This window comes from Eschrichtius robustus, chromosome 10 (assembly GCF_028021215.1).
Source record: "Eschrichtius robustus isolate mEscRob2 chromosome 10, mEscRob2.pri, whole genome shotgun sequence".
NCBI classification, from domain to species: domain Eukaryota; kingdom Metazoa; phylum Chordata; class Mammalia; order Artiodactyla; family Eschrichtiidae; genus Eschrichtius; species Eschrichtius robustus.
Window position 1 is genome coordinate 95,637,090 of NC_090833.1, and position 11,460 is coordinate 95,648,549.

At 54.8% G+C, this 11,460-nt stretch overlaps 1 protein-coding gene across 1 annotated transcript; it reads left to right on the forward strand.

The window, feature by feature from the left end:
* The first annotated feature begins 2,213 nt into the window (after window positions 1-2,213).
* Window positions 2,214-9,798, forward strand: LOC137770997 (NUT family member 2G-like). The gene is given in 8 exon segments (XM_068554022.1): window positions 2,214-2,256; window positions 4,213-4,927; window positions 5,880-6,008; window positions 7,054-7,226; window positions 7,680-7,775; window positions 7,778-7,974; window positions 8,366-8,482; window positions 9,004-9,798. Coding segments are annotated over 8 exon segments (2,238 nt in total). The 5' UTR covers window positions 2,214-2,240.
* The last annotated feature ends 1,662 nt before the right edge of the window (window positions 9,799-11,460 follow it).

The following is an 11,460-nucleotide window of genomic DNA, read 5'->3' on the forward strand; positions in this document are numbered from 1 at the left end:
CATGATGTTGCTTGAAATATTCTCACCTTATCTTCTCATCTTCTTTTGAGTCAATTTTTCCTGACAAGGGGCAGGGAACTTCTTAAGCACCAACAGGAGTCTTTTTCACACTGTGGAACAGTCCTTCTAAATCTCTGTTTCCTTCCAACACCCCACAATCAGGAGGAGTTGTACTGCTGCTACAGCAGTGAGTGAATCTCGTCTCCCAAGAGATTTGGTTGCCATCCTCTGAGGTTTTCAGCCTTCGTCTCCCTTGACAAGTTTCCTAACAGTCCTCTCCTCTCACAACACAAAACACAAATACTCTTTCATATCATTTTGATAGTGTTAAACTGACTGACATGGATTCTCAATATGAAAAAAATAATCAAACAAGTTTTTTAAAAGGAATGCTACCATGATTCCCGTGCAGATGGGACCATATGCAATGATGAGGCCTAGATTCTAAAGAGCAAGGGTAAGAAATGCAGACAGGAAATTAACAAACTTGTAAGCAGGGCTTGCAGGCTAGGATTTAGATGGAAGTGGGTTTGTCTGAATGGGGATTGGTAACTGGTAGATAAACTCTTGGCATTGTGTCAAGGTGCACATCCATTTCATGGGTAGTGGATTTTCAACACCTAGAAAAACCAGGGCTCTAGGATGTTTAGTCCCTTTACCATAAGGAAAGAGAAAAAGATTTTCTGCCTTCTTGTTCCTTACTTCTGTCCTTACCCCTACTAAGCCAAGATGTTCAGTGCTTATATGATGGCTCTTCCAAATCCATTTCATCCAAAGAGCCTGCAGATTTTATGTATGTTTACAATTGTGTTTTCTGCTGGAGCCAATATGCACACTTGAGTCTCTTTACTCCAAGTTCTCTTTCTCATAAAGATGAGTAACTAATAATAGCTTGGTATGTTTATACTTTCTTGGTAGTGTTGCCAAATAAAATACAGATTTTGAGTTAAATGTAAATTTCAGATAAAGAGGGAAAGAATTTGCAGTAAAAGTATGTCCAAAATTTGCATGGGACACCGTTATACTAAAAACGAATTCATTGTTTATGTGAAATTCAAAAATCAAATTCAGTTAGGCATTTGTTATTTTTCTTTCCTAGATCGAGCCACCCTATTCTTTCAGGTACTTTGAAGTGTAAGAGACTGTAGAAATTCTTGTTCTAGGAATCTAGTGCAGAAACAGAGGAGCCACGATACCCATACAATCATTGGAAATATCCTCAGATATATTAGAACATATATGAATTTTCAACTAGAAAAAAAAATGAAGGCATTTTTAAAAATGAAAACAGATTGCCTTCGTTTTTAGTTGCATGGCGTATCCCTGGAAAGATTTTAATGAAACAGGTAACACTGGTTTCCTCCGGGAAAGAGGTGGGAGGAGGACTCACCACTGCATATTCCATTTTGCACAATTTAATTTTGAACCATGAGAAGGTGTTGCTCGCTTAAAATATTATACTAAAATCATTTAAAAGGTAAAAAACTAAATCTTTTACAACCATGGAATACTATGAGAAAGACATTTAGTGAATTCTGGTCTTGGACGTGGGGGCTGCATGACGGTTTTTTGATGGACGGGGGCTTTCCAGAACAAAGGATCATTAGTAAGGCTGGTCCTGCTGGATGTTGGTTGGAGCACAAGGACCACTCCCTTAGGAGTGATGTACATACAGCAGTCAAAGACACTGGATCTGCTGAGACAATCCTAATTTCAAATACTCAGTTCCATGTGGCCATAAATACCCAAGTGTTTATCAGACTAACAGTTCTGAATTTTGTTCAGAAAGTCTAGTCTCTGTTGAAGTAAGTCAAGAGCCAGGTAGGAAGCAGAGTGTGTTGAGGGACACAAAACTAGGTTGATGGAAAAAGAAGTGAAAGGAAGGGACCGTCAAGTCCAACCTCGGTGCCGTGAATCAAAAAAACAGTCTATAAACTGCGTAAAGAGGCACACGCCAATTGTGTTGCCACTGTGTGAGGTGGAAGGAACTTCCGGTTCTTGCCTACCTGCCAGAGCCCTCCTGGAATGTCTCTCCACCCCCACCCTACCCAGACCCACGTGCCCTCTGCCCCTCCCCCACTGCAGAATGTTTCAGCCACATTCTACTGTTATGACTCAAACCTGCCCCTCCTTCAGTTGGATCCTGAGCGTCTGTTGAAGCAGGTCACTCTCTGGGTCCTGGTCTTGACTTTTCTCATTGAGGCTACCAGGCAGCAGTAGTCCGTGCCCAAGCCTGCAGGATGGCTTCAGAAGGAGGTAAGCCTATAGGCTGGGGGTGTGTTCTCAGAGACCCTGCCATCCCTCACATCCTTCGGCTTCACACGTGACACTTCACGGTGGGCACACAGTTGGACTGAAGTAGAGGGAGAAGAGAGCACTGGACACACGAGGACATTTCACCTGGGGAGACTGGGGAGCCTGAAGAAACCTGAGACTGCACTGGGGAGGAGGGGTCATTGGAGGTGGATCAAGAGGAATTGCCCTGGCTATGGAGAAAGGATGGTAGCAGGCAGGTTGATTCTTTCTAGAAGGGAGACAAGCCACTTTGAAACGTGTGTGTAAGGATGTGTGTGATGTCCTGGTGGTGACACAGGGAGGGTCATGAGGAAAGCCTAGACCTGTCTTGTGTTCCTGAGGCACCTGAAGCTTGCCTCACCATATGTTTCTAAGGGATTTGAACAGGAGCATGCTGTATCTAAGGGGGCCATGGGGAGAGATGGTCTTGGTGAGAAAACTATTCAGTGGGGCTGTGTGTGGCCACACCTGCAGTGAAGTGTCCTCTCCGAGAGCTAGGCAGGAGGTTACTCTAACTGCCGCAGCCCACACCGCGTCCACTCCTCCCAGCCCAGAGCTCACATCTCAGTTCAGGCAACTGTTGCTTTGGATTCAACAGGGGATGGGCAACCGTGTAACTTCAGCCAAGAGAGGGCTCAGGTTCCTGAGTTGCTCTGAATTGTTCTTCCTTTTGTGGAATCGCAGTACTTCAGACCTACTTCATCTCGTCCAGTATCTCATGGTGGACCCTCAGGCTGCCTTGAGAGGAAGAGTTTGTTCATATTTCCTGTCACTCCTTCATGGACAGGGGACAGATGTGGAGTGGGGTTGTTTCGGGTGGAATGTCTGTGAAGGCTGCTTCCTCTTTTAAAGGGGGAAGGAGCGTAGCCCAGGGGCAGGAAGACGATCTTCTGTGTTATTATTAAACGTCCTATGACACCTGTTCTGGTTAATTAGGTGCACCGTGGTGTGTACCTTGTTCTCCTGAACAGGGATGTGTTCCAGACAATTTGATCGCCATGGCAACTGGCTTATGCCTGCTTCTCAGATTGTCTTTCCGTTATTGGGAGGTGGAGGGGGAAGGACCACAGGCGGTCTGTACTCCCATGACCAATGTAACATGACAATTCCCTGGTCCTTGTTTAATCCTCTGCAGCCATCACTGGCTGTGAAATGACAGAATCTGAGGGACACGTGCCTACTTCTCACACACCACCCCCCCCCACCCCCGCCTCCTAGGAACAGAACTCCTGAGTGATGACAGTGACTCTGGGCACTGGGGAGGGGGTGGCAGGACCTGGCCCATGTTACGTGTCTGCTGTGGGTTGTTCTGAGATGCAGGTGCATTCTGGGCCAATGTTATGGGTTTGTATCGGGATTCCATTAGAGAGATATTTTCCAGCATTTTGTTTTGTTTTGTGAGGCTAGGAAAGAAAGAGGGGATTTATACTGAGCATCAGGAAAAGGAGGACTGAGGAGGAGGTGGGGCCCTAATATTTTACACAATACCTGTCCACAAAGGGCCTTTGGGTGCCTAGAACTTACCTTGGAGAAGGTCCCTACCTGCTAGTACGCCGGCTGAGGGGCATTTCTCACAGAGCGGATGTCCACACAGTTCCAGATCTTAGGAGACAGCCTGTGAGGCTTAGGTGCCAGGGGGTGCCTTAGGGAGGCTCTCCAAGTCAGTGCTTGCTGAGGCGATTTCTTCTCGGCAGACAGGGGTCAGGGACCTTGGTGGATGGGCGAGGGGTCACCAGTGGAATAATTCTCAACTGGAGGTCAGGGCATGAAAATCACTTGAAGACATTTGCACGCTGCACAGTTTCCCTTGTCCAAGTGTCCCTCACCTGTGGAGATTTACACTCTGATGCCACAGAAAGCCTCAGTCCCACTTGCCCATTCTCCTCCTCCATTCACTCCTTTCCTTTGCCTCAACAGCATCTCCAGTGCTGGGAACGGATGTGACCATGAACCCTGGTGCCTCCTTGTCTGCTTTCACGGCAGTGCCCTTCCCTCCACCCATTCCTGGCGCCCAGCACCGGCCACCCTGGCAGCAGCACCTGCCACGTCCCATCACCCCAGCATTCCCTCCTGGCAGCAGCCTGCTGCTGCCAGCTTTCCCCAGGACGCCTTTGGTGGCTAATGGTGGCCGTGGCCCCAGTGCCCCTGGGGCTTGCAACCTCACTGTCCAAGTCAGGTCACAAGGGAGGCCAGTGGAGGCCCCCCAGACTCAGACCTTTGTCGTTACTCAGGCCCCCCTCAACTGGAGCACTCCAGGGGCCGTCAGCAGGAGTGCTGCATGTCCTGCACCCGTATTCTTAGCAACCCCTGTGATGGGGACCCTTGTGACTGCTCCAGCTGTTGGAGTTAGTCAGGCTGGCAAGGGAGGCTGGACCCCAGGCTTTCCTCCTCAAGCTCCACCACCAGCTGCCCAGCTGGCCCCTATCATTCGCCCAGTGAACTCTGGGCCATGGCCACATGGCACTTCCAGGGAGGGCAGCCTGGCCACCAACCAGTCCAACGCCTCGCAGGATGGCTCCTCTAACCCCCAGAGAGAGTACAGTAACTTCCGACGTTGGCAGCGCTTCAAGCCCCTGGCCCGGAGACACTTTCGCCTGAGTCCTGATGCAGAAGCTTTTTCCTGCTTTCTCATGTGAGTGAACGCTCAGGGGGTCCTGAGCTTATGGGAGCTTTTAGATAAAGAGGAACTGGGGATGGACTCGCACGTTAGGTTTCTAGGGATACTGGAAGGAAGGTGTGAGGGCGATGTCCATGCTATGAGAGGGCACATTGTCGGTCACATGGGTGGGCCTGCCAGTCCGTGACATCAGGACTGAAATGTGCCCTATCTCAACGGGCCCCACCACCCTGTGAGTGTGGCCAGCTTGCTCTTCCATGATTCTCATGGTAATATGGACTGAAGACTTGCAGTCAGAGAGGGTCGTGGTGTAAGGTGAGGAGCCAAGGAGTGGATGCCGCACTCTCCTGTGGTGCCGTGTCCTTCATACAGGACTTGAGTGTACATGACCAGAGGTGGTCACTTCAGAGGAGGGGGAGGAGCGCGGGGCCCAGTAGAGCGCTTCATGCATGCCTCCACTTCGTTGTGGAGAATTCCACTAGGAACAGGGTGATGGTAGAGCTCTCCTAAGGGCGTGGGCTCTCTCCCACTAGAGTTGTGAGCCTGGCAGGCAATTCCATCCTAAACCTCCGGTCCCTGGTAAAAAGGGGACAATTACACTTCACTCAGAGGACTGTGCCGAAGACTCTTTGGGGTAATCTATGAAGTGTGAGCAGATTGCTTGGCACATGCTATGCCTCATTGATGATGGTGATTTTTATTATGAAAATGCAGCCTTGAGGAGGAAAAGAGCTCCCAAGGCACAATGTCCCAGCTCTAGCCTGGGAGTGGATGGTCATCCTTGAGTGAGTGTGAGGCGGTGACAGCAGTGGCCGGGAAGGCTTGTCTTTGCCCTCCCAGACGCCCGCCTCTCACCCTCCTGTTGCTCAGTCATTCTGGGTTGAGTGATGTGTGGTCCACATGGGCGGGTGGGGTCAGGCAGGTGGGGGCTGGGCTGGGCCCGGAGACTGACCCCGAGGGCTTACAGCCCAGTGCTTCGATCCGTGGCCCGCCTGAATCCCACCATGCCGCTGGAGGAGGGACTGCGGAGGGCCGTGCAGGAATGGCGGCGCTTGAGCAACCTTGACCGGATGATCTACTACGAGATGGCGGAAAAGTGAGTCAGCGTCCTGGGCCCAGGGGCTGCGTGGAGGGTGAGGCGAGTGGGTGAGGGCAGGGTCTGGCCGTGGGGGTGCTCATCAGAGAGGACAGAGGAGAAGGGCTGTCACCCAGCACAGGGGCCCCGCAGCCCAGGGGCCCTACTGTCCCCCAGAAACACATCCCTCACCTTGAGAGTTTGAGACTTCTGTCCTTCCTCCACCAGGAGCTCTGCCTTCCCCTGATTTTGACCTACCCTTGCCTTGACATGAAGGTCTCAGGACGGGGCAGGGTGAAGCTGTGAGTCCAGTAGGGGTCCAACTCCGGCCATATGGGCTGGGCCGGGGAAAGAGCTCCACCCGCCAGCCTGCTGCTTCCTTAGTGGTGGGTGGCAGGCGGCCACTTAACATAGATTTGGGACCACCTCTCCATGAAAAGTGCCCTGAGTGGGTACCCTGGCATCCCTGAACAGGCTGGGGAAGCCAGCTGTCGTCGGCCCAAGGGTCTCCGGCCCTTCCAGTGTTTGCTCCATGGTAATCCCCTTGGTTTGAGAAACAAAACCAAACAAACGAGCGCCTCTCAGAGGAAGGGAAGGCCTCTCCTCTAAGCTCAGCATCCACATCGTCCAGCCTCTCCTGGGCCCTGTCTCCAGGTCTATGTTCCAGGACTCTCAGTCCTAGCCCAGTGTCCTGGATTCGGGCAAGGACCCCTGTGGGGAACACATGCCTGTTCCAGCCTCTGGCTGTCAGCCCTTCATGTGGTTCTGGATGGGGACGGGGGCATGAGGAGGGTGCCCCCTGGGTCAGCCACGTGTCCTGTTGACCTGGTTCAATTCAGCGACCTGGGTCTATGCTGTTGAATGCCCTCCGGTGCTGGTGAGGCAGGAAGGGTCCCAGATCTTGTTATCACTTCCAGGAGCAGCTCTCTGCTGTGGACAGCACCTCACAGGGCCTTGACGGCCCCAAGGCACATCCTCTCCCAGTGCCTCATTCTTGGCTGCCTTTGTTGGGCTCCAGAACCCAGGCCTTTTTCTCAGGGTGGCCTGTGCCTCCGTCACCCCCCAGGTTCATGGAATTTGCGGCCGAGGAGGAGATGCACATTCAGCATTTGCAGTGGATGCAGTGTGCGCAGGACCTGCCTCCTCCAGCCCCACCGAAGCTGGATCCTCGGGGGCCCCCAGCCCCGAAAGTGGGCCTTCAGCCAGGCACCCAGGTTCCCACTGGAGCTGAAGGCACAGGTAACAGGGGCCTAGGGTTGGCCACCGTCCCCATGTGGATCCTTTTCTTTCAAGACAGGGGCATTGGTCTTTCAACCAAAACAGCCACCGAGGCGGGGGGTGGGGGGGTGGGGTCTCAGCTGCCCTTTGTCACTACGGGGTATTGACTTGGTCAGTTTTGTAACTCCTCTCACACCTCCCTGTCAAAGGACCCCACACGAAGTCTGCCTAAGAAGTGGGCTTGAAGGGGAGACCCCTAGAAAATTGGAGGTTCCCCACTTCCTTACTTGTGACTCTCTTAGATGACCCCCTAACCTCCCCTCTCCAACTGTGCATGAGGCTTCAGATGGTCCTGACCCCTCCCACACCCACATCAACGTCCCCCAAACAATGCCCTCACCAACGTGCTTTCGGTGGTCAGGAGGTGGACCGGGAGTCCCTCACCTTCCTTCCCTGCCTCCTGCTCTGCCTCAGCCTGTGCTCCCAGGATGTCCGGCCCCAGGGCCCAGCCCTCGCACCCGAAGCCACACAGATCCCAGCGGACCCCGGAGCCCAAGGCGCCCAAGGAGATTCCCCTGAGACTGTGAGGGAGTATGTGCACAGGATGGAGGCGCTGGTGGGGCCCGTCCACTCAGCCAGAGGCAAGTCACATGCAGAATGTGGAAAGGACGGAAATGAGCTGAAGCAGAAAGAGGACGACACCTACTTGGAACCGTGTCTCTTGAGCTACATTGACGAGCTGCGTTCCCGGGAACACTCTGTCACCAAGGTAGGCTGGGCCTGGAGCCTGGGGTCTACATGATGCCAGGGCATGGAACTCTCAGCACCCAAGATCTGGGTTCTGCTCAGGCCGGTGGGACTTAAGCTCAGCTCCTTGTTCCTGAGCCGGGTGTTAGGGGAGGTTTACGCAGATGTATGTGTGTATATGTTTGTGTCTGTGTGTATGCCTTTGTGTGTCTGTGTATGTGCATCTGTATATGTGCTCTCTTGTGTGTGACTGTGTATGTGCATGTGCATGTGTGTGTGTGTGTGTTCTGACCATCCCCGCCTTGTGGAGGAGAGTGGGGGTGGGTCTCTGCTTTTCACTTTCCCTCCTGGTCTTCTTGTGTCACAGGCCACTCCTGGCCAAGGATGCTCACAGCCTCTTCTTTCTGTCCGAGGTGGAGGCAGTCATTCACCCTCGGTTCCTGGCAGAATTGTTTTCCTCAGACCCACAGCTGGATCTCTTGACCCTTGCTGAGGAGCTGAAGCAGGAGGAAGGACTCACCCCTGAAGAAGTGAGCCAGGGGAGGTAGAGGGACACTTAGGGAGCCAGGGGACTCCAGGGGAGGGGGGACCCCAGGTGATCCAGGGGACAGGGGAAACCAGGTGGCCCAGGGGAGCCAGAGGAGGGAGGGATCGCAGGTAGAACAGGGGAGACAAGGGACACCCAGGAAGACCTGGGCACGGAGGGACCCCAGTGAGCAGGGGAGAGGTAGGGCCCCAGAGCAGGAGGCCCACATGGCTCTGTCCATCCCTTCCCTGCCTCGGAGGCCTGGCATGGGGAAGGGCCCTCTCTGGGGTGGGTGCAGCGCAGGGTGATAGGAAGGAGAGGATGGGGAGCCGGGAGCGGAGGGAAGGACACACAGCTGGGAATAAGGTGCAGGAGGATGGCAGGAATGCCACCGTGTCTGTATTTGGAGTCTAGTCCTGGGGTCACCCGTCCCCTCCTCCCCCCCAGGGCCATTGTCCCACTGCCCAGTGCTCCTCCTCTCACACGTGTGCGTGGAGCCGTCACTGTCCTCCTCCCTCCTACCAGCTGGTGCAGAAACGACTCCTGGCCTTGAAAGAGGACGAGGGTGGGCCGGCAGCCCCGAGCCACAGTGCACCCGGAATGGGCTCAAGTCCATCTGAGTCCCACGCCGGCCAAGGTGCCCAGAGGCACGACCAAGACCGCCATCGAGGGGTCAGTGATGAAGCCTGCCCACCAGAGATTGATGTTGAGGCTCTTCATAGGCCCATCCGAACAGACACTGGCCCGTTCGTGCTCAGAGTCTTTGTTCCCTGTCGAGGACGTCAGGAGGTCTCTCCATTCCGGGCCGGACGGCCCTCCCCTCCCCAGGGTCAAAGGTGCACTGGCCCTCTACTGGGACCGAGGGATGCGTCTGTTCTCAGAGAGGCGTCTCCTGTTCGGGAGGCCCGAGGGCCCAGGGACGCGTCCAGTGAGGACGAGGAGGCGCTCCCCAGCCTGGCCTCCCTCTTGGCCTCTCCGCAGAGCCTGCCGCCTTGCCGGCTGTCCCAGAGTCCTGCCCCTGCCTCAGGCCTGGCCTCCCCTGGAGGTTGGGGGGCCCAGAGTGCTCCCCAGGCCCCCTCCCCTCAGAGAAGAGGCCCCAGCCCAGCTCCACCAGCCGCTCCCAAGTCGAGGAAGCGGGCTCTGTGTGGGCGCCCAGCCGCTGCTGAGAAGCTGCCCATCCCCAGGGCTGGCCACGGGGTCTCTGTGATGCCAGCCTTGGCTCTGGGGCTGGCTCGCCCCTCACAGCCGAGAAAGAGAAAGCGTGACCCGTTTGTCACAGGGAAGAGGAGGAAGAAGAAGAGGAAGCACTGCAGCCAGTAGGGATCAGCCGGGCCGGCCCTCCAGGGCGAGCCCCCCAGGGCGGCCCCCAGGGGAGCCTAGGGGCTCCTCCTCACCCCAGTGCTGATCCTGGGATTGTGGGGGGTTAGGGAGGTGGGGGAGGTGGGTGTGGGCAGGACCTTCGGAGTGATGTATGAAAATTGTGAATAAAGATAGTTTTGGTGGGAAATGCTCTCAGGCCACTGTCATCTTCTTCGTGTGGAGCTGCTCCACAGAGAGCGATCCTGAGAGGAAGGAAGGGTGAGGGAGGTCACAGGAGCTATGGATCTCCAGGCGGCCAAACCTTTCCTCCACATAGACAAGGACTCCTCAGGCTGCCCCTGGGAACGCACAGCTCTCACTTTCCCCAGGGACCCCCTCATCATCCGCTTCTCTAAAGCCTGCTTGGCGAGGGGCCTTCTGGGGCATCTGTAGCATCTTCTGCATCCCTGAACCGTCTGGGGAGGGAGAGCTGCCTTTGTGCCTCTCAGCCCTCTGGACACTAACCAGTTTCTAGGACGGAGCCCGGAGACGGCCCTTGTCTTTATGGAGCTGCTCTCTGCTTCCCTGAAGTGGCCAGGCGATGGCGCTGGGGTGACCCTCCGCTCATCCAGGGTTTCCTGTGTGGGTGGCCTGACCAGAGAGGAAAAGTCTTGGCCATGGGGACAGGACTGTCTGCCTCGTCATAGCGGGAGCGTTCTCTAGTCCCACTGGGATTATGGCAATGTGGAGAGTGGTTGAGGCAGCTACCTCTTAATCCCAGTGAGGATGCAACGAGGGGAATGGGCGCGGGGAAATTCATGGGGCACCTGTTGCAGGTGTGTCTAAGGGAAACGACAGTTGGGCCCCTTTGTGGAACTTGTGGGATTTCTGTGCAGCTGCATCTCGTTCAACTGAGGGAGGAGGACCCATCTGGCTGTGGCTGTGGGCACTGGCCTTAGGGGCCTAGGGGTGTGCAAAGACACCCCAGAACTACTGTCCCTTCCCTTTCCACCCATGGCTGGACATGTGTGTGTATTGGTATCAACATTGATTTGTATTCCCATAGAAAACAGTTCCTCCTGACAAACTATGACCGTGTTTCGCAAGAACAGCTTGCTCACAGGGGCAGCAGGGGTGGGGGAGAGGTGTCTGTGGCCCCAGATCTGGGTGGGAGCTGGGCTGAGGAGTGTAGAGGCCTCAGTCACCGTCCTGCGGTTGCCGGCAGAGACTTTGAATCATCAGAGCAGGGGAAATGGCCCGCTCATAAGGGTGAGACGAGCAAACAATGAGGGGCAGGGAGCAGACCCCTGCTGTCTCCCTGAACTGCCCCCCCTCGCAGCCTGCTTAGCCCCCGTCATGGCCTGTGCTGGCCCACCTCTGAAGCCCCTTCCTCCTAATGCACTCAGATGCTCTGATCCTTTGTGGACCCGCCCTGGGCCTCACCCCCCCTTCCCTGCTGGCCAAAGCCTCTTCTCCCGGTTCTGAGTTCTGATTCCTTCTCCAGGACCCAGGCGGGGGTTGGGACAGCAGAGACTCCCTAATTCTCCCTCCTCCTCCCTGAGATCTTGACAATCACCTTTGTATGTTTCTATGATTTTAACTACTGTAGATACTTCATGTGAGTGGCTATGATATGTCCTTTGATGAGTGGCTTATTTCACTTAGCATAATGTCTTAGAGGTT